General features: G+C 37.4%; 1 protein-coding gene across 3 annotated transcripts; it reads left to right on the forward strand.

The window, feature by feature from the left end:
* The first annotated feature begins 966 nt into the window (after positions 1-966).
* On the forward strand, positions 967-26,808 carry pknox1.2 (pbx/knotted 1 homeobox 1.2). Of its 3 annotated transcripts, none has more exons than XM_007251337.4 (11): positions 967-1,057; positions 5,487-5,599; positions 13,588-13,724; positions 15,051-15,222; positions 16,354-16,521; positions 16,956-17,070; positions 18,400-18,497; positions 19,311-19,439; positions 21,671-21,747; positions 22,460-22,647; positions 23,740-26,808. In XM_007251337.4, exons 2-11 carry the CDS (start codon positions 5,549-5,551, stop codon positions 23,937-23,939), a joined length of 1,335 nt encoding a protein of 444 aa, XP_007251399.1. In that variant the 5' UTR covers positions 967-1,057; positions 5,487-5,548; the 3' UTR covers positions 23,940-26,808. The 3 variants fall into 3 exon arrangements, with proteins under 3 accessions (XP_007251399.1, XP_049325975.1, XP_007251400.1); XM_049470018.1 differs by having other exon boundaries at positions 22,460-22,623; XM_007251338.4 differs by lacking the exon at positions 967-1,057 and adding an exon at positions 1,088-1,540.
* The last annotated feature ends 188 nt before the right edge of the window (positions 26,809-26,996 follow it).

A 26,996-nucleotide genomic window follows, 5' to 3' on the forward strand; every position in this document is an offset into this window, starting at 1 on the left:
TCCATAATCCCCTGACCTAAACCCCTAAAACTGAGATGGGTGATTTGGGGTGATGTGGGATGAGCTGGAGCATATTTAATAAAGTATTAAATTAGATATTAAAATACAGTAAAAAAATGTGTATATCAAATTACACCATTATTTTTGTCCCCTTTATCAAAAATACAGTTAAATACCAGCATTTTCCTTTTTGTAGTGTGATTTTATCCATTATTTAGCCACACAATGTTGTTGTAATTAATACAGTTAATTCTTGAAGGGATTGGCACCAATAAAACAAATCTGAGATGATCTAACACTGAATGTTTTATTCATAAGTAAATACCCATTATCAAGAAAGAGTGTGATTAATCATGATTTTTTACAGAATACTGTTGTAATTAATTTTAAAAAATAGGAGATCACTTAAAAATGACGAGTTTCTTTTATCACAAGCCATCAAACCAAGCTGAACTGCTTGCATTTTTGCACCAGGAGTGGCTCAAAGTTTTCCAAAAGCAGTGTGTAAGACTGGTGGTGGAGAACATGCCAAGATGCATGAAAACTGTGATTAAAAACCAGGGTTATTCCACCCAAAATTGATTTCTGAACATTTTAAAACTTTATTATTAAGAACTTGTTTTCTTTGCATTATTTGGGGTCTGAAAGCTCTGCATCTTTTTTCTTATTTTAGCAAATAAATGCTCTAACTGACAATATTTTTATTTGGAATTTTTCTTATATATTTTTATACTTTTTTTAACATATAAGGCATACGATACAATATCACTCTAATGAGTGTGTGATAATAGTACAGGAATAGTGTACAACGCGCACACACGCACACACACACACACACACATGTATAATAATAATAAATGCCTACAGTCCCCCCTAGGACACAGCGAGCGTTCTCAGGGGGGCGAGAACTATTTTCATGTAGCGTAGCGCGTCTCCTCCCACTGCATGAATATTCATGAGCGAAGCGGCCTGCGTGCCGTGCGTGGTGACGCAATGCAACAACTGCGGGTCCCGATTGCTGCAGCCGCTTGTCATTGTGATGAAGATTGGCACTGAGGTAAGCTGTCACTCAAAATCTCCCTTTTTTTTACTCCCTATCAATCAGGGCGATCTGGGCTCCGCGCTGTAATGCCCCGGGCGCGCAGTAAAGAGGCTGCCCGGGGGGAGAAGCGTCCTGTCGGTCTGCTTTTTCCACTCTGACGTTAGCAGGATGAAAAAAAGAGAATATGATGGCGGTTTGGCCTGACGGAGGACGAGAGCAGGAGGCAGAGAGAGGGCCCAGTGCTTTTTTTTATGATCTTTTGTAGGAGCGCGAATGGCGGGCAGCTCGCAGGGAGGGAGAGTAGCTGCTCATGCTGTCTGAGAGTGATTGATAGACAGCGGGATTTCATTTGATCGATCCTTATTTTATCATCTGTTGCTGAACGCTGCCTTGTAGAAAACGGGAGTTTCCTGTATTTTATTGCCAGAGTGAGGCAGGGGATGTGTGTGTTAAAACGCGCTGTGGAGGAACATGGCGGCTGTCTGTATCTGTAATGGTGTAAGTTAATAGTGGCGGTGTTTAGGAGGAGATGGCTAGCTTAGGTTAGCTTGTTGGCTTGCGAGGAAAACATGAAACGCGAAACGCCGCGGCTCAGTTTAGTTAGCTAACTAGCTAGCTAGGCTAAGCTGGCTAGCATGGGATTTAACGGCTGTAGCGGACAGGTAAAGCAAAATACGAGGCTTAAAGTTGGTTCAGTCACTAGATAACGCCAGATAAAGAGTTAAGTTAGCGTTTCTCCTCATTCGCTATTTCGTATTTCAGTCCACCTTAAATGCTTTATTTAACGCTACATAAAGAAGGTAACTTAACAGCTACGCTCAGTATGTTATTACTGGACCTTTTAAGGTGGAAATGTATGTTTAAATTGTAGCTAATAAGCCGTTATCTGCTATCACTGGTTAGCTGTCACTGTTAAAGTATCTATCTATCTATCTATCTATCTATCTATCTATCTATCTATCTATCTATCTATCTATCTATCTATCTATCTATCTAGTTAGTGAGTTAGTTGACGCTTGATGTAGTTAGTACTTCTTTCCTTTGGATAAGTAACGTTGTTGCTTTTAAGGTGGAAATGTATGTTTAAATTGTAGCCAATAAGCCGTTATCTGCTGTCACTGGTTAGCTGTCACTGTTAAAGTATCTATCTATCTATCTATCTATCTATCTATCTATCTATCTATCTATCTATCTATCTGTCTATCTCTATTTAGTTGACACTTTATGTTAGAAGAAACCTTGTTACTTTTAGGGTGAAAGTGTTTGATAAATTTGTAGCTAAAAAGCTAATATCTCCTGTCAGCTTGTTTATAGCAACATGGAACGACAGTTCCACTAGTTAACTGTAACTGTTATAGTATCTATCTCTATCTATCTATTTATCTAGTGAGTTAGATAGTTGACGCTTGATGTTCGTGCTTCTTTCCTTCGGATAAGTAACGTTGTTGCTTTTAAGGTGGAAATGTGTGTTAAAATTGTAGCTAATAAGACGTTATCTACTGTCAGCTTATTTGTAACAACATGAAGGCAGTTTCACTATTTAACTGTCACTGTTAAAGTATCTATCTATCTCTATCTATCTATCTATCTATCTAGCAGGTTGACGCTTGCTGTCGTAGTTTGTTGTTTTCTGGAGAAGAAACGTTGTTACTTTTAAGGTGGAAATGTTTAAAATAGTAGTTAGCTAATAAGCTAATATCTCCTGTTAGCTTTACTGCAGTTTCACTTGCTAGGTTAGTTAAACTAGGTTAACTCTCTGGTTAAGTTTATATTATGTATCTATTTATCTATCTATCTATCGATCTAGTTGACGTTTAATGTATTAGTTAGTGCTTCTTTTGGAGAAGATATGTTGTTACTTTTAAGGTGGAAATGTATGTTAAATTTGTAGATAATAAGCTCTAATTCTCCTGTCCGCCTATTTGTAGCAACATGATGGCAGTTTAACTAGCTGGTTAACTCGCTATTAAAGTAGAGAGCTTGTTAGTTAAGTTAACGTTAGTCAAGTTAACATGATAGAGCTGTCGTTGTTCTTCTGAAGAAGAAATGTTTCTTTCTGTGGTGGCCACCTCCCCTCCCTCACTTTTTCGAAGAGTTGACTGCAGGGTTGCCAGATTGCCTACAGTGTTTTCTAGCTGAAATATGTTTCAAAATCCGCCCCAACAACAAGTTTAACATGTTAAAATATTAGCCACTCGTTTTAAACCAACATGGTCTGAATATATAGTTAATAAACTGGTGATATGTTAACCATCTTGTTTGGGTTTAGTTTGTTTGACACCTTATTTTTGTGCTTCATGTTTAACTAGCATTAATGACTTTTCATATTTAATGAGGACAAGTTTGCATAAAATGAGCTTAGTAATATTTTAATTCCGCACCACTGTTGGACCCAGTTGTACGCCTCATTGTATTGTATGTAGATATACCTTTGTAAAATTATATTGAAAAGATATACATAAAAAATAAGTTATGATATGGAATGGTGTAATTACCAAAACATTGTTTGTTTCCTCTATAAAACAAATCATGCTATAGAAGGAAAATTTGTTTTTGTGTTAATAATATTAGTGCCAGTATTACATACACTTTTATAATTTAAAAAAAAGTACCTCAGCCTTAGAGCCCTAACCTACCAAATCCATACTAGTACACATTAATAATTTACACAGTGAGAGGGAGAAGAAAACATAATATTTCCTCACAATGCCTGTTGAAACAAAAAATATGAAGGACCAAATATACAAATGCTTGGTGTTGATCCTGTGTTGAACCACCAACATTACAAATATTACCTTCCAAAAATGAATAGTTATTATGATCCATCTCCTCACCTAAAACTAATATTGTCAAAATGCTCCAGGCTGTGTTTAATGTTTGTTTGAGCTGTTTGAAATGCCCATAATTAAAAATATATATACCTGAGATGCCACTTAGTGAGATTTTAGATAATTTGTAGGCTTTTTCTCCACCATAGTATTTAACCTAACAAACTTGTAAAATTGTAATTGTAGTCATTGTCTAGATGTTTTTTTAATTAAGTTAGATTATAAATATGAGGATGACAGGAGAGTTAAATATGTGCAGATCAATTTGAAACTTGCAAGCATTGAAAGAATGAATGTAATTCCTCATACGTAATAATAACAACTGCATCACCGACTATGTAGGCCTACACTCTGCCAGGTTAGCTGGTGCATGGATTTAAATTGGGAGTCAAATTTCCCCTCACTTGGCTATTTAGCAGTGAGACTTGTGTTCAACTTTGGCATTATGAGAACCAAACGAAAGCCAAAGCTGTTACCTAGCCTAACTGATTGATCATGATGTGTCTAGATAATGAATCACAGTAGCCTATAGAGGGGCATATCTTCAAGTAATATAATACAGGAAATTGACAAATCCTGCACCTAACAGCTGGGGTTATGCATAGGGCTCAGCCAGGATCTACTACTCACTCAACTAACAACAATAGCAAAACCACCACAATCTGATACTGGCTCGACAAGAATCCAGAAGCACAGCCTAACACTATGTTCATGGTCCATTGCCTCAACTGCCAAGTAACAGACCTACCAAAAAATAAACTTATAAACAAACAGAATCCCTCCTTAATCTAAGCTCACTTCCTTTAACTATGGCAACAACACACTTACCTAAGCACAATCACACACAATAAATCACATTATAAGTTGCGTGAGCAGAACACAGCAACCACTACCATCCGATACTGGCTCGACAAGAATCCAGAAGCATAGCGAACTATGTTCATGGTCCGTGCCTCAACTGCCAAGTACTCAGACGTCTACAAAAACTCATGAGACAAATTATTACAAGAGCAGGACCACACCAATCCCCTTCATCCAAACTCTAACACAAACTTCAGTGCAAGCTCTTCTCAGGGGTCACCTTCCTTCGTCAGTGTTTCGCTGAATTAGTGAAAATAAATTCAAACTTTTGGGTGTGGGGTAGACATATTCATTATTTATGTATTTCAACTGCTTAATAAAGCAGAACCAGTGTTTGTGTGTATATAAATAAAATATTAAAATCAGCCACAATCATTACAAAGTAGCCTAAAACTAGATCCAAACATAGTCCATCCAGTTTTGTGTGAAACCGCCCAATCTGGCAACACTGGTTGAATGACCTCTAAGTCTTGGACACAACACACACACACATCTTATGTTTCAGTCCATGCATGCCCTTGTGCTACATTTAGAAAGGTGAATACAACCTTCAGAATTAACCCAGGGTTATTATTTCACTCATCTGTTATTATTTCTCCAGCACTGGAGACTACATCCAGCCATAGACTTAATTAAAAACCCTGGCCTGTTCCTCTGACATGCAGTGAAGAGTCTGAAATGTATGAATGTCTGTGAAATGACTGAAAATAAAGCATTATTGTGGATAATACAAGGAGCCCTGTGTCTTCCTCTAGTTGTGGTGCGGAAACTTGGGTGCGCTAGAAATGCTCAAGTGCTGTCAGCAGCAGCAGTAACTATGATGACTTCCCCATCAGTGGCCATGGAGGAGTTTCATGAGGCTGAGCAGGTGAGTGAGTGTTGGGATTGACTATGTTTCTTTGTTGATTGCTCTTATCCAGACACCATGCTCATATGGGGCTCACATTGGGTGGAATTATACTGCTTAACTTTTGGGTGCCTCTAGTTTGGGGGCCATGTGATGTGTAAACAGAGGAAGGATATGCCCAATATCATTAATTACTCCAGTCTTCAATATGCATACAGATATTTTTTGGCCCACCACCACCTAGCCACCTGTATGTGTGTGTATGCATCAGTATAATGTACACTGTCTGGCCAAAAAAAAGTCGCCAGCTGGATTTAACTAAGCAAATGATCTGGGGTTGCTGCAGTTGGTCAGGTTTAGATTCAGCAACAGTATGTGCTGAAAGAATGAGGTCAGCTGACTACCTGAATATACTGAATATAGACCAGGTTATTCCATCAATGGAATTTTTCTTCTCTGATGGCACGGCCATATTCCAACATGACAATGTCAGGAGTCATGGGGCTGGAATTGTGAAAGAGTGATTCAGGGAGCATGAGATCATCATTTTCACACATGGATTGGCCACCACAGAGTTCAGACCTTAACCTCATTGAGAATCTTTGGGATGAGCTGGATGGAGAAGACTTTGTGCAGTGGTGTCAGACTCTACCATCATCAATGCTGCAAGATCTTAGTGAAAAATTAATGCAACACTGAATTGAAATAATAAATCTTGTGACATTGCAAAAGTTTATCAAAACAATGCCACAGTGAATGTGAGCTGCAATCAAAGATGTAGACGGTCCAATAAAATATTACAGTGTGTGACTTTTTTTTTTTTTGGCCAGGCAGTGTACGACATAAACATACACAGACAAACAGAGCAACACAAGTCAGATAGGGATACAGATCAAACGGACAGAACTGTGAGGATTTCAATAATTAAAAAAAAAACTAGTGTGTCAAACTTGCAATATTAATTACAGTCATTTATCATTCATCTGAAAGAAGAAAGACATTATTAGCAGCTGCCAAATCGGCTACACCTTCTGCAATCTTGAAATCATCTCCACCTTTCACAGCTTCACAGCTTACAACCTGATCTCACTCCTCTGAAAAGCAAGCCTAGAGGCTGAGCTGTGCCCCATTTAATCCCGTCTATGTCTCAGTACATCCAGCAGTCTAGAAATGCCATGCTTTGAGTAAATTAGATGCCAATGAACAAGTTTGTTTTGCGCAGATTAGATTATTTTAAGAGTATAATAATTGTAAACCTTAAAATTATGGCTTTATTTCGTAGCTTGAACTATAGCAATAATTTATATAATATAATTTAGAAGAAATGTATAAGTTAATTAAGCTAATTATTATTATTTTAATCTACAAACCTCATTTACTAAACTACTAAAGAAAGCCTGTGAATAATGATTTAAAGGTCTGCATTTAAAAGCTCTTGACAGTTTTTTGTTTCAATTTACATACTGCACATTCAGAATGCAAATAAAAGCAATTTCGTATGTAAATCTTTTTGAGGTCAGCATAATACCTATGAACGTGTATTTTTAGTAATAACTCCAAATGCATTAAATACACCTCTAGACTGTCATACTGATAAATGCTAATACTTGGATGTTAATTGTAGCAAATATTTTTCCGTATCAATATCTAATTTGTCTATTATATAATTAAATTTATTCTTTGTGTATTTTTTGTACTGCAATATTTTTATTACCTTTGGCATGTTTACAATGAGACAATTTTTGACACATGCAAAAAAACTTTAATAAAAGGTGTATTAAATTTACTTTATACAGATGTGTAAGTATTGGTTTCACAAACATTTAATAAGTAACAACCACACATTAAATTAGTTCATGTCACTTTACACAGTGTTGTACAGCTCTGATAAAACTCTTTTTTATTTTAGTTTATTTAATTTTCTCTTTGTTACAGTAGTGTATTCCTGAAATGTTTTTTTATTCAGTGTTTTGTCATATCGCCAAAAGTATTGTTATCATAAAAAAACGATGAAATATTGTTATTATTTTAGGGCCATATTGCCCACATCTACACTCTATTCTCCCTGTTACAGTCAGTGAAGCTGTCACATGTATAAATATTGTGAATCATGTCTTACAATCAGTGGTGTTAATTGATTAAAACAATGAATCTTGATTAATCACACCTTTTCTTCCTTAAGACTAAGATCATTCTATATTTTACTGTATCTCCCACTTCAAAATAGTTTTAAACAGCATCTTTGCAAAATGTCCTATATTATAAAGTCCATGTTTAACACTGCAGAGAAATTAAATCGCTTATGACTAATACATTAGTGTGCCTGAATCACTTCCAGCTTTTTTGCTTTGACTGTGCTTAAATTATTGTTCACACCCCGCAGGCAGCATCATAACAGTAACGTCTGCAATCCTTTCAGATAGAAGGGGCGATGGGATGATCTTTTGCTATAAGTGGCCTTATCAGATCTCATAAAATAATAATAAAATTATCATTACAAAAATCAAGTGGAAATGAATACTTCTTTACACTGTTTTAATTCAGCCTAATTCAGAGCAATAATATGGAGATCTCTGCTTATGGGGAGGCCCTGGGCTACTGCATAGTCTGCCTGTATCTGGCGCCGTCCCTGCTCGCAAACGTTACAACAGTGTCAGTCATGAGAATTACAAGGCTAATGAGCACAGTGGTTAAAGATGAAGACAGTCGAGACAGGATTTATAAAGCTGAACACAAATGAGTGTTTTTAAAACTGCTCTTTTCAGTCAATGCCATTGTTGATCGCTGTCACATGAACTCAATCACATGGGCCTACGCTTGCGTGAGAGAGAGAGATGGAGAGGGAGATAGACACTGATGGAGATGGTGGATAATTGGACTTTGTTTTATTGCTTGTTGGTTATAATAATATAATTATTTCATTTTCTGTGTAAATGTTGTATATCGGAGAAAACATTTTATTATTATTATTTTTTTTTTTTTAGGAATTAGGGATGCACCAAATGCACCTAAGTGTAATCTCACCTTTTTCCAATTAGGGGTGGGACAAAATATTGATATCACAATATTTTGTATTGTTTTTGTATGCGATTGATTATCAATACGTGGCATCAAATATCAATATTTTCTGTGATTCCCACCCCTAATTATGATATGGCATATTAATGTTTTAAACTGATTTCTGGGAGAAAATAAAAAATGTGCCAATATTACCATAGAAACTGTTAAAGTGTTCCAGCAGAGGTGGGAAGGAAGGATGAGGAAAATGAGACAGCAGAGTATAAATTATAGGTAGGTACTTTCTCCTCAATTAGACAAAAATGTCTGTTTTTTTTAAATACATAAGGCGCACCCTATATAAGGCCCATTATTATTTAAAGTCAAACTTAAAAAAAAATTATTTATACTCACCTCTGTACAGCAAAAGAGCTAATTAGCAATTATTGCGGTTAGCGGGTAGTGCTAGCCATGGTTAGCAGCAAGCAACAGTTCGATATACTCACCTCTGAACGGTATAAGAGCTAATTAGCGCTAAGCGCAGTTTGCGGGTAATGCTAATGCTGTTCCAGCAGTGCTAGCCGGGGTTAGCAACAGGCTACAGGCCAATTTACTCACCTCTGAATGGCAAAAGAGCTAGCGCTTAGTGCGGTTAGCAGCTAATGCTAAAACTGCTCCAGTCTCGAGTTTTTGGGATGGCGAACTAGACTATAGAACAAAACTATAATGCTGCACTTTATCGGAGTGGCTTTACTGCTCCTAACAACCTGACTGGTAAAATTCGTACATAAGGCGCACCGGATTATAAGTCACACTGACAATTTTTGGATAAATTAAAGGATTTTAAATGCACCTTAGAGTCGGAAAAATACGGTAAGTAATATTAGATGAAACAAACTTTAACTTGCTCTACTGTTTTTCACACCAAACAAAAGGAAAGTAAGCAAGTTAAGTAAGAAAGGCCATAAAGTCTACCACATATAATAATTACTTCTCACTGGAGGTTGATTGATTTGTATTTAAATCTCTGATTGTTTATGTAAATCAGTGAATGGGTTTTCTGCTAGTGTGAGGAGCTGCACTGTAAAAGACAGAGTGAAAGCAGTCCAGGTTTATCTGAGTTTAACAGACTTGTATATCACCTTGACTCTGTAAGAGGCCACACTCAGCTCTGGTCTTGTGTAACTCAACAATATAAAGAAGCTTTTGAAATGTGAATAGTGTTTATATGGTGATTTATACACAGGCAACAGAAACACAACAAAGTACGCTATTGTACTTCATCTATACATGTTAAAATGTAGTCATAAAATCTGGAGATGCTTGTGTCATGTTGTCTGAAGGGTTTTCCCAAGTGCCTCGTAAAGAGTGTGATTGACATTATGTTAATAGTCTTTTAGACACGGGTTTATTCAAGCAGCACCACATGATGCTCATAATAAAATGCAGTTGTGACGCACGGCGCATGTGGCAGGGCATCCAGGCAATCACCAACTACAAGACAATGGCACCGTCCTGTGAACGTGATGCCTCCCTCCCTGATGCCCTGAACAACTTTTATGCACGGTTTGAGGCACAAAACAACACGATGGTGAGAAAGACCATGCCCAAGCCGGACGAGCAGGTGTGCCTGACTGCAGTGGACGTGAGGAACACTCTGCGCAGAGTCAACCCACGGAAAGCTGCAGGACCAGACAACATCCCCGGCAGAGTGCTCAGGGAGTGCGCAGACCAGCTGACAGATGTTCTCACGGACATCTTCAACATCTCCCTGTGCAGCGCCACTGTCCCAACGTGCCTCAAGTCCACCACCATTGTCCCCGTGCCGAAGAAGTCCACAGTGTCCTGCCTCAATGACTACCGTCCCGTTGCACTTACACCCATCATCATGAAGTGCTTCGAAAGGCTAGTCATGAAGAACATCAAGACACAACTGCCCTCTTCACTGGACCCCCTGCAGTTTGCGTATCGTCCCAATCGCTCCACGGACGATGCCATCACCACTACTCTTCATCTCTCCCTCACCCACCTGGAGAAGAAGGACACTTACGTCAGAATGCTGTTCATAGACTTCAGTTCAGCATTCAACACCATCATCCCACAGAACCTCATCAGGAAGCTAAGCTCGCTCGGCCTCAACACCCCCCTCTGCAACTGGATCCTGGACTTTCTAACGGGGAGACCCCAGTCAGTCCCCCCAGGGCAGTGTCCTGAGTCCTCTGCTGTTCACCCTGCTGACTCATGACTGTGCTGCAAAACACAGTTCTAACAGCTTTATCAAGTTCGCCGATGATACAACCGTGCTGGGTCTCATCACCAAAGGCGACGATTCAGCATACAGAGAGGAGGTGCAGCGGCTGACAGACTGGTGTACAGTCAACAACCTTCACCTGAATGTGGACAAGACAAAGGAAATGGTTGTTGACTTCAGGAGAGCACAACACACCCACTCTCCACTCAACATCGACGGGTCCTCTGTGGAGATTGTTAAGAGCACCAAGTTCCTTGGTGTCCACTTAGCAGATAACCTCACCTGGACCCTGAACACCAGCTCTACAGCCAAGAAAGCCCAGCAGCGTCTCTAGTTCCTCCGGAAGCTGAGAAAGGCCCGTCTCCCTCCACCCATCCTCACACTCTTCTATAGAGGGACCATTGAGAGCATCCTGAGCAGCTGCATCACTGCCTGGTTTGGGACCTGCACCGTCTCTGACCGCAAGACCCTCCAGCGTATTGTCTCTCTCCCCTCCATCACGGACATTTACACCACCCGCAGCATCCGCAAAGCAACCAGCATTGTGAATGACCCCACCCATCCCTCACACGAACTGTTCTCCCTCCTGCCTTCGGGAAGAAGGTACCGCAGCATCCGGTCCAGCACGACCAGATTCTGCAACAGCTTCTACCCCCAAGCCATCAGACTCCTCAACTGCAGAGACTGAACTGATGGTTTTCTGTACATGCACACACACTCTTACCCCACTTACCCCAGAAAATGGAAGCACCAAAAACCCTACTACCTCACTGGACTCTATTGCACACTGTGTAATAGAGGTAATTACTACCTCACTGGTCTTTTTTGCACACTGCAAAATTTGCACACTGTCTTGTTATTTATTATTCTTTGTCTGTATTGTGTTGTATTGTCTGTCTGTACTTTTGTACTGTTGCACTATTGTTCTGTCTACACTGTGTTTATGTGCACCATGGTCCCTGGAGGAACGTTGTTTCGTTTCACTGTGTACTCTGTATATAGCTGAAATGACAATAAAAAAAACACTTTGACTTTGAGTTTCTGTGTTTACAGTGTTGCTCAAGTCTTTCTAGCCATTCATTTTTTATTGGGTTTAATAATAGTAGGGTCATTCTGTGATTGCATTCCGCAACCTTTGATGAGATCTAATAAACAGTGGGCCAAAGTGTGTTCCTAAAGCTTTCGTTTATTCAGTGAGACTTTTTACGATGATAAATAAAAGGTCTTTAAATTCTGACATTTTCACATGTCTGTATCATATTATAAGGCGCACCGGATTATAAGGCACCAAGTTTTCCTCCTAATTCAAATGGTCTCGCCACTGGGTGGTGGTGGGTAACTAAGTTAAGAAAAGCTAAGCTAAGTAAACAAAACTGTAATTCTGTAAAAATCAAACGAGCACTGGATGTTAATCTACACAGATTTCTCTCCTGAAAACTGTTCATTTGGGTGAGTAAAGTGCTTTCAATTACTTACTGTAACCTTAGATTTCCATATTTACACTAAGGCTGGGTGCAGCAGCATTAGCATTAGCTAGTCACGGTTAGCGGTAGTATATGCCACCCGACAGCACTACACTGAGATTTTTTTTTTGGTGGACTGTGCAGTTATGATCCTAAATTTAAAAATACCAGCATTGAACCTTTAGTATTGAAGCAATGTATGCTTTAAACTTTCTTTCTTTTTTTTCTACTTAGTATAAAGTCCAGAACATAAATAAATACACTACTTATACTACATATATATATATACAACATTTGATTGAACTAAAACACATATTTCTTATAAAAAATAAAAAATAAATCATTATATGTGAAAATGTCATAATTTGTTTCATTGGCTTAGAGTAGCCAAAACAAAAAAAACAGATAATGAAAATAATAAAAAAATATTTTAACAGCTGCAACATAGATTATATCTCGTTATTTGATTGCAATATGTGTGCTAGGTCAGGAAATACATGAAGAACTGTGGCCATTGAATGATGATGTTTTATTGCGCATATGGTTCCCACAACTGAATAAAAAGTTTATATTAATAAAGATTTGATTGATTATTAAAAATTATATTGCCATTTAAAAAAATAATAAATTTTAGAAAAAAACTGACAATACATAAACACACTATCATATGTGTAAATATGAGTTAAAAAATTAAAGTACTTTTTATCCAATCAAAACAGTGGGATCTAACGACAACACAAAATGCCCCACTTCTGACACCAATCTTTACAGGTAAACTAATTATAAAAAAAATTATATGTTCTTACACCCCTAAAAGTGGGTAAATATGCTTTTTTTGGAGGGGGGGTAAACATCTATTTTTCTATTTTGGGAAAAAAGTTACTGACAAGATTAAAATAAAAATAAAAAAGTAATAAAAATAATAAAAGAATACATTGTGTGTGTTTTTTTTTCGGAAGCTGTATTAGGGCTAAAATTAAGTAACACATCTCAGATCAATGAGTGTGATATGTGTCTCCTGTCTCGGTGCCCTTTTACGCACATGCCGTTTAAAACCTCATGTCTTGCCTTAGGCCCTCATCCCTGAATTTAACCCCCCCGCGCCCCCCCTGCCCTCTCGCTTGTCCGGTTTGGGGATGAAAGAGACGCTGTGTGTTCTTCACCTCACACACACAACTGCAGGCTAGCCTGCTAGCATCCTTACCGTCATCCACCAACACAGAACTACTGTCAGATTTGGCCCTTATCTCTTTTCTTTCTTTCTCTCTTTCTCTGTTTCTCTCTCTCTCTGTGGATAGATGCAGGAGGAGGAGCATGCAGTTGGGGAGATGAAGGAACAGTTGGAGGAAGAAGAGGAGAAAGAAGAGGAAGAGAGCGACCCAGTGCCAGCCGAGCCACAGACGCCCATGGAGGCCCATAAAGCCGCCATCTACAGGTAGGTGCTCTGTTTCTCTCAGTCTCAACCCAGGTTTAATTCTTTACTTCTGTCACTGAAAAACATTCAACTTAAATTTAATATCCTGTAACATTATTTTAAAACTTTAAAAAGTTTGTAATTGGGGTGGACAATAGAACAATATTATTGTTATTATGAAAAATTACATCATAATACATTTTCCTGTGGGCATCATCAGTGCAAAAACAAAAAAAACAACTGCATTCATCATTTTATTCAATTATTTTTATTGTTATTTTTATGTTATTGGTTGTCCTGTTGCTTCTTAAACAGTATTTTTTTTTGTTCATCTGTTAGGGGTGTCCCAATCACAATTGTTTTATCCCCAGGTCCAAGTCATTTAATTTTGTTCATCTTTTAATACCTAGTCACGATCCAATACTTTGGCAAAACACATTCAAGTTGTCTGCTAAGTTTTTGTATTATTAATTTTGAATTAATATTAAAACAAAAATATGTTTGTAAAAATCTTATATTTTACTAGTTTGTGCTTCTTTAAGGATAATACCAGTATTTGCTTACTAAATAAATTTACAGTACATTTAAGGCAGTTTCGACATTTTCTTGAAACAAACAAAAACATTAAAATCTCCAGTTCAAATATGAAACAATTCATGTATGTGTAAACCATGTGACCCTCCAGATTTTCTTAAGCTTTTCTTAAGAATCTGCATTAGATTAAATTAAATTATACTTTCAGTTATATTTATAATAGTGGTGTCAATCACTTAAAATGAATTTATATTAATCATAATTGTATATATATTTTTTTATTTTTTTTATTTTTTTTGTTAAATGCTGATATGGAAAAATATCTGCTAGTGTAGCTCCATATTCCACACCTTCAACAAGAAGGAATGTGCTGTGTGCGTGTGTGAGAGAGGGACAGTTTGAAAGTCGGCTGTGTTTTAACAGTTTGGAGGGAAAAGAAGCGTGGATGAAAGTAGCAGATGGCTCAGCTTACTTTCACCCACACTGCCTGAACGATGTGCCACTCGTAGAAATATAAAACATCAGTGATCCAGATATTTTTCACCTAAATCTGACCCTTTTTACGTGATTCATGTTTATTATTTTATGTTTTTTCTTTAAGTGTTTAGTGTGAGTTTATCTGCCTTAGTTGATCACCGTTTGGAAAACGATGCATTCTAATCCTATTACTTCAATCTCAGTGTTCTACATCATTCTCAGTAATGGAATCCTCTAGCAATCAGTTCATCACTAGGCACACACCTCAAATATACGTTTTTTGTTTAAACTTACAAATTTCGCATTAACTTGAAAGTTTGTGTGTTTGTGCTACAGACACCCCCTGTTTCCCCTGTTGGCGCTGCTATTTGAGAAGTGTGAGCAGTCCACACAGAGCTCAGAGTGTGTGACGTCAGCCAGCTTTGATGTGGACATCCAGAACTTTGTCCGGGGTCAGGAGAAAGAGAGCAAAGCCTTCTTCAGTGAAGATCCTGAACTTGACAACTTGGTGAGAGGCTTGTCTTCTCCTCCACAAAACACTTTTCATATATCATCTATTTGACATTGATTGGTTTGTAAAAGGGCTTACGTAATACATTTGACACTTACAGTTAGTTAAAGACGTAGCCTTTCCTAGTAAACATTAATGAACAGATTTCTTCCATTGATATTGGGTAACGATTTCCTAAGTAACTGTAAATTATCTGAAAGTCTGAGGCACCTTTAACACCTGCTGTTTTGGTTTAGACCAAACAGAAAAGTCAGAAAGTCAGAACTAATCGTGGGTGTGAAAGCACCCCAGGGTCTCAGTCCAGTTTAACTGAATCATTATGAGCCTGTAGCCTGCTGCTAAGCCCTGCTAGCACTGCTGGACCAGCATTAGCATTAACCACACTAAGTGCTAGCTTTTTCCTTAGTTCCTTAGTGTAGCGTTGTTGGGTGGCATTAGGCGCCAACTGCGGCTAGCAGAAATATGGAAATCTAAGCTTACTGTAAATAAACGAAAGCGTTTTACTCACCCAAATAAACCTGGGTAGAAATTATTATTATTTTATTTTATTTTTTTAGAATTACAGTTTTGTTTACTTAACTTAGCTTTACAGGTCTCGCCGCTGGGTGAATTAGAAGGAAAACATGGTGACACCCCTGTGCCTTACTGTTGTCGCATAATGCGCCATATGTATGAAAATAGACGTTCATTGATAGTGCGCCTTATAGTGGGAAAAAACAGTATATGACACAGCCCATGTAGGTTATTACAACAGGATGTAGCAAAGTTTAACTCTCACTAAACGGCTTTGTGAAACCAAATGTGGTTTGGATTTTGGTCCGGATGTTCAGGTGTGAAAATACCTTTAGTGATAGGGATATATTAGTCTCTCCAGGCTCTATCTGGTTTATTCCCTGATCAAATCGAATTAGAGCATCTAAATATTAAGTATCAATTGATATTATTCTGATCTGATGTTTATTTTGTATAATATTCACTGTAGAATAGTTACGCACTATTAAACTGCTTATTTAACTCCTGTTTATGAACAATTTAAAAGCATATAAAAGATCAGCCTGATATTTGAGAGTGTGTTCTGTGCTGATACAGTTTCTTCTTAATATACATAAATATTATGGCTTGGCACAGATGGTGAAGGCAATCCAGGTGTTGCGGATTCACCTGCTGGAGCTGGAGAAGGTGAATGACCTGTGTAAGGACTTCTGCAGTCGCTATATTGCCTGCTTGAAGACCAAGATGAACAGCGAGACTCTGCTCAGCAGCACTGATCCAGGCAGCCCATACTCACCCACACAGGTAAAACACACACTCATGTTTTCCACTGGTACATACAGATTAATGCTTCCTATCTTATATAAAAGTCTATGTATCTACTATAATACTTTTAGTATAGATCATGGCATCATAGTTAGTTAAATAAAAGACCATTCAATAAAGTTACTTAACTCAGACGTCTCCTGAGTGGCTTCTGATCCATGCAACATGCTAAAAACATCTTACAAACCTGACTGTTGCTTGGCAACAGCAACACCACTAATTTCTGGTCATTATATTGTAACTCATAACTATAATGTAAGGGTGTGTGATGATATCAGAGTTTTTTCAGCAATGACAGATAATTGCTTAAAACTGATGTTTAGTTCAAGGGTTCCTTATTGAAGTGCTTTTTGTTTTTGTGTGTGTGTTTGTGTGTGTGTGTATGTGTGTGTGACACTGTGTGTTTTTCTCAGACCCCTAGCTCCTTCTCTGGGACTGTAAGTCCTCAGGGTATTGTCGTACCAGCATCCGCCTTGCAACAGGGCAACGTTACCGTCACAACAGTCAACCCCACACAGGTGGTGTCAGGTGTGTGTTTGTTCTGACTACTACATCAATATTTTCTGTTTTTCTTTCTCTCTGCCCCACTTAGTTTCTTTATACAGCTTTAGAAAAACTTGAGACCACTTCAGTTTTTGAATCAGTTTCTCTGATTTTAGCTATTTATAGGTATATGTTTGAGTAAAATGTACATTGTTGTTTTATTCTATAAACTACAGACAACATTTCTCCCAAATTCCAAATAAAAATATTGTCATTAAGAGCATTTATTTGCAGAAAATGAGAAATGGCAGAAATAACAAAAAAAGATGCAGAGCGTTCAGACCTTAATTAATGCAAAGAAAACAAGTTCATATTGTAAAGTTTTAAGAGTTCAGAAATCAATATTTGGTGGATTATCCTGGTTTTTAATCACAGTTTTCATGCATCTCGGCATGTTCTCCTCCACCAGTCTTACACACTGCTTTTAAAAACCTTATTCCACTTCTGGTGCAAACATTCAAGTAATTCAGCTTGGTTTTATGGCTTGTGATCATCCACCTTCCTCTTGATTATTTGTCAGAGGTTTTCAATTTGGTAAAATCTAAGAAACTCTTAATTTTTAAGTGGTCTCTTATTTTATTTTTTTCCAAAGCTGTATGTATAAAGAGCATTATTTACACAGAACTCTATCACTATTCTATTCCATTCCTGTAGAGGCCATCATACGCTTTTATTGATAATATGTAATTAGGATAATACATCCACCACCATGCTTAACAGTAAAAAAAGTTATCAAATGCTGCTTTTTTCTCAAAAACATATCTTTGATGATTGAGTCTTAAGTGTTGCATTTCTACCTTATCAAAATGCTGTTTTGCCTTTTCCAGAGATGGATGTTTCTAAAAAAGTTGTAATAAGGTTGAAAGGTTTCTATATTTTCCTTTTTTATTCATTTTTGCTCAAATGAAGGTTTGCTTTAAAGTACTGGCCAGCATACGAGTTGTTCAGTATTAAGGTCTTTCAGGTCTTGCAGTAACTTCCACAGTTCCCCTTATTACTTTATTTGTATATGTATCTTCTGAAAATTAAAACAAAATTTAAAAGAAAAATAATTCAGTTCTCTGTAAAGTTGTTTTTTCTTTTTTTTTTTTTTTTTTTTGCTTTTTCTCCTCCAAAATCACAAAAGTTTTAAATACAGCTGTGTTAATATATTTTACGTATTCTCTCACTCTTTTCTCCTTCCTGAAACACATTGCTTCGTGAACTCTGTATCATAACCAGTTTTTTTGTCATTGTGAACTAATGTAATTAATTAAGCACTTGTATTGTAGTTCTGCCTTTTCATGTCTGACTGTGTGTGTTGTGTTTACTCAGGTGGGACTGTCTATCAGCCGGTTACCGTTGTTACTCCGGAAGGCCAGGTGGTCACACAGGCGCTCTCCCCCGGCACGATACACATCCAGAACTCACAGGTGCCTCACTCTCACACACACCCTTCATCGGTCTTAACCTTCCTGAACAGCAGTAAAGTTCCCAGCTTAACTTTTAAACCGTGTTTAACAATGTTTAACAGTCCAAAGGTAGTTAAGAGGTGGATTTCTCATATACATATATCATATATCTCATATATCTTTAGCTTAGTTAATATAAAGTATATTTAGTGTAATTAAAATGTTAACCCTTTACAGATCATAGGTTTACTTTAGATAATTAACAACTGAACTAAACGCACAGTAATGTGGCCCCCGTTTTGGCCCGAACAGTAAAGTTGGCCCGAACAGTATGGGCTCTGTCTTACGCTCTATGCAAGGTGCTTCATGATGCTCAGTGCTATCTTTCACCCTACAAACTGTCTATTTTCACATTTCCGCCTGCGTTGGTTAATTGTGACTGAGCTTATGAATATATCTACGCCAATGGGTATGGTGATCTGGAAGTGAGGTGTGTTCGGGTAAATTTTTGGCGTATTTCTATCTTGGCGGTTGAACACACAGGTATGCTACTGACTGATTAAAACTCTAACAACAGTCAACCCTCAGACGTTTATTGCTATCTCGGCTACGCTGGTGCACCGTGTACTCCACACGAGTACAGCCCCAGCTTATTGCAAGTGACACTTTAATTGGATGATTTCACGTTACGCCCAAAACACACTCATAATTAATTAAGAGAATTAGTATATGCCTTTCACTTGTTTTGAGCCGTGCAAGACATACTTTTCCCATCGTTATGACAGCAAAGATACACCAACATACCTTAAAACACTGTGTGTGTGTGTTTTACAGCTCCAGCTGCAGCTGAACCAGGATCTCAGTTTCCTGAGTCAGGACGAAGGCTCGTCTAAGAGCAAACGAGGCATTCTCCCCAAACACGCCACCAGTGTGATGCGCTCCTGGCTCTTCCAGCATATCGGGGTGAGGATATATTAGCGGCTGTTAATGATGTATGAAAATCTTGTGTAAAAATATTGTATTTATTTGAGGATTTTGGAGCTATCAATTGGTCTGTGCTTAACAAATTTTGACACAATATAAAGAACAACTGTCAGATTGAAATTATGTAACAAAGTGAATTATAGGATTACAACAATATATGTATATCATATGTATTTTGAGAAAGTACAACAATTGATATCTACTTATATATGTTTCACATATATGTAATTACTTACCAATCAAACAAATTAAGAGCACAGATACAGATTTAATTTTAAGAAAAAGAGATTAAATGAAATTTAATTTAATGAAATTAAATTAAACATATTTTATAATATATGGTCCTTTATATAATATATGTGCATATATGGTCGTATATCATAATGCAGCATTGTCTATTAGTACTTAATCCTTTAATTTTTCCAAAAATCATCAGTTTGCCTTATTATCTGGTGCACCTTATGTATGAATTTTACCAGTTAGGTTGTAAGGAACCGTAAAGCCACTCTGCTGAAGCGCAGCGTAATACAGTAGTTTTGGTGAAGTTTCTCCAGCACCAAGGATGGAGCAGTATTAGCATTAGCCACCAAGAACTAGGTCCTTTGCCGTTTAGTGGCGAGTGTATCAGATTGTAGCCTGCTGATAACCCCGGCTAGCACCTCTGGAGCAGTGTTTGCATTAACCGCGAACCGTGCTAAGCGCTAGCACTTTCGCGGTTCAGAGTATATTGGAGTGTAGCCTGCGTGTTTACCATGTTAAATTAGCTATGTGGGAAGAACCGCTAGCTTATATCACCCTGACTTAAACGGAACACTCACAGAGTTCCTCAGTGTAAGGACTGTTGGGCGGCTTTAGCTAATGCTCCAGCCTTAGTGCTGGAGAAATCTTGAAATCTAAGCCTACTGTAAATAAATGGAAGAGAGAAATCTGTGTAAATTAATATCCAGCGCTCGTTTGACTTTAAAAGAAAATGTTTTTTTTTTTAAGAATTACAGTTTTGTTTACTCAGCTAAACTTTTTCCAGTTTCCAGCAATTCTAACGTAACGTTTTTAAATGAATGATCCTACTTATAATTGTAGTTGTAAAATAACTTCATGGAAAATGCACAAATTTATTACAGAGCGTAAACACATCACTTTTTATGTTTTATTTAAAGTTGTGTTTGGTGTCACATGCCTGTTCTGTGGTTTGAGAAAGGCAGGCTAGGCTAGGTGGATAAAGAAAGTGTTAAGATGGAAGAGAGAAGGGGATGACAGACACATGATGATGGCCAGAAGCATACATTCACAAGTGTAGACGCACAAACAGACACACACAGACACTCTCGTCAGCTCCTCATCTGACTCTGCGACTGCAGGAGCTAATGAAAGGTCATCAGTGATGAGGAGATGTGCCCTGCTCTACAGCGGCATCCCACAGCGAGGCCGATTCCTAATGAGACTCAATGCAGCTACATAAAGATCTATAATCACCCGTAATCACAACTGGGAGTGTTAGCGGATCCTTATCATTGAACTGAAAGGAAAACTGAATCAATTTTGTGGAAAGGCTTGAGGGATAGTTTAATCTGTAAGCATTTAATAACATTTAAAAACATATATTTTGATTTACATTTAAAATCTGTATTGTCCATAACTGTTTAATTTTAAGGAAAAAGAGAGATTGAAATATGATCAGATTTGCTATTTTTAGTCATTTTTTAACAGCACTAAGTGTAAATATGACAATAATTCAATAAATTATCAATGATGATAATTATTTTCACCACAGTATAGTGTGGTTTAACCACTTAGACACTGTTTCACACACTTCTTCACCTTTATAAAATGTTTAATTTACGCAGTAGTCCTTACGATTTTTTTTGGTTAAATTGAAAGCAGTAGTGTTCCTTAATGGGGAGGGGGAAATATTCGAATTAATTACTGTGTTTGTAGTACCATGCCTTAGACATTCATAGTAAAAAGAGGGTGTCTGGTAGCTCTTCCTGAGATAAAAGCTATTGTGGCTTTTGCTGGTTAGCTGAGTAACTCATGAGCTGCTTATGATACTGATACTAGTGCTACTGCGAACATGGAGATATCAGAGTGGAAAACTCTTCGCCATTACCTGCTCTTTTAACATTATCAGAATTAGAATTAAATAGAGAAATATTTAATCTTACAGTGGAAGACACTTACTTATTCAACATACTAATGTTTTTATGTCTCAGCACCCGTATCCCACAGAAGATGAGAAGAAGCAGATCGCTCTGCAGACTAACCTCACCTTGCTACAAGTCAATAATTGGTGAGTTAACATTACCATAACAGGAAAAAGAAAATAAAGTTGACTGTTTATTTAATAATCACCTATTCATTATCTGAGTCAGAGTTATGCATTTTATATTATTTTTATTATAACTCCCACAAATGTAAGGTAAAGAATAAAAAATTCCCCTTAAATGTTCCATGTATACATTTTTATAAAAGCACTATTTATTATTAAGTATAAGTACAGTTCAAGCTTTTCAAGCTGTTTAATTTCTTGATCACGTATTTTTAAGTGATCTAAAGTAAAAGTACCATTGTATAAGATGTCTAAGCTGAACAAGTGGTGAACAGTAATAAAGTAAATATAAATATTCTACTTAAATACAGTTTTCTTGTGTCTTTACTGAAGTATTTATAAATTTACTTGTGACTGACATCAAAAATCTTTGCTTATGCCCACTGGTTCTCCTGTCTGCACTAGCAGAATTCTGATGTTCAAACAGTGCAACTGCATGAGATTTTAATATTAACAGAATGTGGTGTAACAGAACAATGCACAAATTTTGGTTATGACTCAAACAAATGTATTATTTCAGTCTTTCAAAGGTTCCAAGTAGGCACAATACAGGGCCCAAGCCAATCAGAATGAAGAACTTTTATCATTTTAGAGAAATTACTAAGTAAATAAATCAAAAGCAAAGTTTGCGGTCTTAAATTGTTTAAACGTATCTTTGCCCTGCCCTCCTCAGGTTTATTAATGCACGGAGGCGGATCCTGCAGCCTATGTTGGACGCCAGCTCATCAGAAACGCCCAAGAGCAAAAAGAAGACGCCACAGACACGCCCACTCCAGCGCTTCTGGCCCGACTCCCTCGCTTCCACCGTCTCCCAGCAACAGGTTGCCATGGAGGATGGTATGCCTTTTGCATATCAGCACGGTGATGTATTTATAGCTGTGATTTACCAAGTGTTGTTTGATTTGTTAGATCTTAAACTCACACTCACACACACAGATCAGCCGTAACTTATACACACACTTTTTAAAATTTAATTCTTATCAACCTCACTGGGCATATAGGAGCACTTTGCTGAACTTCTCTGTATCTGTTTCACTGCATACTGTATTATTATCCTACTTACACCCTGTTCTTCAGTGGTTAAGACATGTTGTGCTGATACCTAGTTGGTCTAATTCTTTATCAGTGGTTACAGAACGCTGCCCACAGGAAGCAGTACCTTGTATATTTTTGGTCGCTGGACTATTCTCAGTTCACAAGCCATCAAACCATGCTGAACTGCTTTTCATTATTATTGCTTTTATTTATTTATTTATTATTATTATTTATTTATTTATTTATTTATTTATTTATTTTTTTGGCCCTCCACCACCCCCCCTCTTCGGAGGACTATTAGTACTTTATTGTTTATTTATTTGATTATGTACACATTACAACAGTTACTAGTTTCTACTTTTTGGGGTTTTTTTTCTATTTATTATTATTTATTATTATTTCTTTTTTGAAATATAACTGGAAAAGTCCTTGTTAAAATAATTTGTCAGTTTGGTCAAAATTCGAACAAAGTTATAGATCCATCTATAAACACATTTCATTTATTTATGTACTTTAGCCAAACAATAAAGAGAAAAAAAAAGGTTTATAACTTGAAATTGGATTTTTTTTTTAACTTAACACTACTGCAGCCATATTTATTTGAGTTGTCCTTAATAAGTTACTTATCAAATGGGCCAGAGATTCAGCAGGCAAACATTCAACTTAATTGGCCAAGTAGTTGTTGAGAAACGTTGAAAAAATCTTTTTTTTTAGTTTTTTTTTTTAGATTGTCACCTACTGCTTAATTGGATGAATTATGGTTACTGCAATACAGCCTTTTATAGAGAAGAAAAATAAATAATATTACAATTTAAATTTAATTCAATTAGGGTTCCAGCACCTGCATTTTTTGGACCCCTAATTAACGTGATAGTCTTCAAATTTGTTTTAACATTTTATTATTGTTGCTGTGCTCAGGTACCATGGTAGCGGTGGGCATGGTAACAGGAGAAGACGGGCTGCAGACGCTGACGTCGGACGGAGCGACGCTGGCCATGCAGCAGGTGATGATGGGCGGGCACAGCGAGGATGATGAAGACGATGAAGAAGAAGAAGAGGACAATCTATCCCACTCTGATATGACCAGGCTAGGCCTGGAAACCAGCGACTCACTGTAGGAAGGAGAAACTACTCACATTTACCCACACATACACACACACTGACGGGGTGTAGATAGACAAGTAAAAGGATATTATTAACAAATCATGAAGTGCACAAAGTGAGAGAGTAAGAGAGAGGGAGTGAGAGAAATTTGCTCACTGCAGCAATCAATTGAATGGCCATGTACTGTATATTACATTATTATGAATCCCCAAGTTGTCAAACAGCTTGTTAAAGAAAGAATTGAAGGCTCAAAGCCATACACGCCAAATCACAATCCATGCACACACACACAAAAAACCATGAAAATACAAAAGCACAAACGTATTACACGTCTGAGATTTCTTGCACAGTGAGGATATGCATCAGTTTCATTTCAGAAACTCTCTTTTTTTGGTTGGTTGGTTTGATAGTTTGTTGATTCAGCAGCACACAGGAACCTCATGCACTTTTTGTATGTTACTGTAAACAGCCGTGTTGAAAACACTGCAAAAACAAAACATAAAAAAAAAATACAAAGAAACTATGACAAAAAAAAAAGAAAAAAGAAAAAAAAGAAACCATAGGTCAATGCTGGATGATTTGGCTTTACATGTCCTTGTCTCCTTGAATACCAAGACAATGAGATTATGTCTCTTGCATGCCTGTGTTTGCATAATTTTCAGGCGCCTGAGAAGAAGAAACTATTTTTATATGACACTGTCAAAATGAATCGGTGCCGGTTTTGTGGATTTTTTTTTTGTTTGTTTGTTTGTTTTCTTTTTGGGCTCAGTTTTGCTGCAGTTTTGGACTGTTTTATGTTGGCAATGAGAAAAAAAAGAAAAAATTCAAAAAATCACTTTTTGATATGATGGCCAAGTTTTGGGGAATTTTGATAACACTTCATAATAACTGAGATGCTCTGAAAGTGGTTTTGCAATAGTAAGAATAATATGAAGTATGGGGCAAAAAAAAAGGAAAAAGAAAAAGCAAGACTGTTCGTGTATTTTGTCAGAACATGAGACTGGCCTCGTTTCGGCTTTAAAAAGGGCCAACAGCACATCCTCAATGAAATCATGGAACAGAACGCAATCATGGAACCATACAAAAAAAAGATAATGCTAATGATAAATTTGTCATTGTTTGTCAGGTTTAAGGTCAGTATTTTCGTGAGAAGGGACAGTTATGTTTTGATGATTAATAAATCATGAGTGGTCCGAGTGGTGTGGATTTTTTGTAGAAGGTCTAACACATTTCCATTAAAGGCTTCTTTTTTCCACTGCAGGGCTAAATGGTTATGAATGGACTTGTTTAACAGGTTGCGGTTTCTTCTTCCATTTGCTGTGTTGCTACAGAAATCAGAACCCAGAACTGCATACCCAGAGTCTTGTAAAAATGATACTTATATGCTGTGATCACTATCACAGCAGCACAAGCACGGCAGATACATTTGTTGTCCAGCATCACTACCACAGTGTTAGCATGCTGACTACTGGCATCATCCCACCAAAAGGCAAAAGGATCGCAACCAAAGCACTAGTATGCTGACTACAGGTGTCTTTCAGCATCGCTGCTGCAGCGCTAACATCTTGGCTACCAGCTTTTAGTTTTCAGTTGTCAGCCATCTGTCCTCACTACTATAGCGTTAGCACCATGACTACCTGCCTCATCCCACATTGTATACAGATGTCGTCCTGCATTGCTACTCCAGTGTTAGCACGCTGGCTACTGGCCCTATTAAACATTGCTACCACAGTGCTAGCATGCCAGTTACAGGCGCATGGCTACCTCAGAGTTAGAACCACATTCATTAGGAAAAGCAACTGTGGAACAGTTACCCTCTGTACTCAGAGCCATTCAGCCCTGCAGTGGAAAAGCAGCCAGATACTTTTAGTAGTCTTTACAGTGTATGATTTCTCTGAAAAACTGCTAAAAACATTTTTAAAAAAGTCATAAGCTACTAGCTGCCCTTTCCAGCTGAGTTCTTTCAAAGTTTATTCTGGTCCACCACCACATTTCACAATCACAATCAAGCCGAGACCTTTAGTGCTTGGAGTATGTAAAGACTTTTTTGCATGGGTTTGTACTTTGTTGCTGTAAAGTAAACATTAAACACTATTATTTACAAGCATCGTATACTTTACAGTAGAACACGTATGTGTAGGCCTACAGACAGAGTGTGTGAAGTTGCACAATGTAAACTACTAAGAAAAAAATGTACAGTCGGCCAGTTTCTGCTTTCAGTCTCACTCCTGATTTATTATGTACCACTTCACGTTCGGTAAAAGAAAGACTGTAGCCGATATCGTTTTGATTTCATTTGTCTTCTCTCTTTTACGGACTGCGTTTTTGTTTTGCCAAATATGAATATTTTTTTGCGTTCTGTCCGTTTTATTTGAAGTATGATCTCTGAAGTTTGAGTCGTTCACAGACTGGATCAGTTGATTTCTGTTCAGTTTGTCGTTTTCAAAGTGCGGCGCTTATGCTTTCTGATCAAAACTGGGTTTTATTTTTGTTTTCAGCTGTCGTCTTGTGATGCCGTGGACGAGGTCAGATGATGGCGAGCATGACCTCAGTTAGCTTTGCATGGTGGCTTTCCACAGGCTGCATGTGTCCCTTTCAGCTTTAAAGGAATGTTTCACCCAAACATACTAATGGAGGCTAACGCGATGTGGCGAACACTGAGTGAATGAATTAATAAAGTATGTTAGCATAATGCTAACTACTGCACCCAATAGCTTTCCTTTATTAGTAGAAACGTTTTGGGTGAAACATTCTTTGGAAACCATTTGTTTTTTTGCATTTTTCTTTTAGTTTTGTTTGGTTTTTAGGATATTCTTGCTGCTTTTTCACACACGCTCATGTTTGCCTTTCTCTGTTTTGTAATAAACTCAACTAAGTACAGTGGTTTAACTTTCCTGTTTTTTTTTTCTGTTAAAGGTTGTTTTTGATGGTTTGTGTAAAATGCATTCATGAACAGTAAACAGTAATAAGAAGTACCTCTTCTAAAAGTAGAAAAAAAAAGAATGCATGTATTAAGGGATGTCCACAAACATTTGGATATATGTTGTACTTCATTTAAAGGTTCTTCAAAA

The sequence above is a fragment of the Astyanax mexicanus genome, chromosome 21 (assembly GCF_023375975.1).
Source record: "Astyanax mexicanus isolate ESR-SI-001 chromosome 21, AstMex3_surface, whole genome shotgun sequence".
In the NCBI taxonomy this organism is placed as follows: Eukaryota; Metazoa; Chordata; class Actinopteri; order Characiformes; family Acestrorhamphidae; genus Astyanax; species Astyanax mexicanus.

Coding starts and splice junctions, on each gene's coding strand:
- pknox1.2 (XM_007251337.4), top strand. CDS start 5,549: ATGATGACTTCCCCATCAGTGGCCATGGAGGAGTTTCATGAGGCTGAG. Junction 21,748..22,459: donor TTGCTACAAGTCAATAATTG/GTGAGTTAACAT, acceptor TGCCCTCCTCAG/GTTTATTAATGCACGGAGGC. Junction 22,648..23,739: donor GCCTTTTGCATATCAGCACG/GTGATGTATTTA, acceptor TGCTGTGCTCAG/GTACCATGGTAGCGGTGGGC.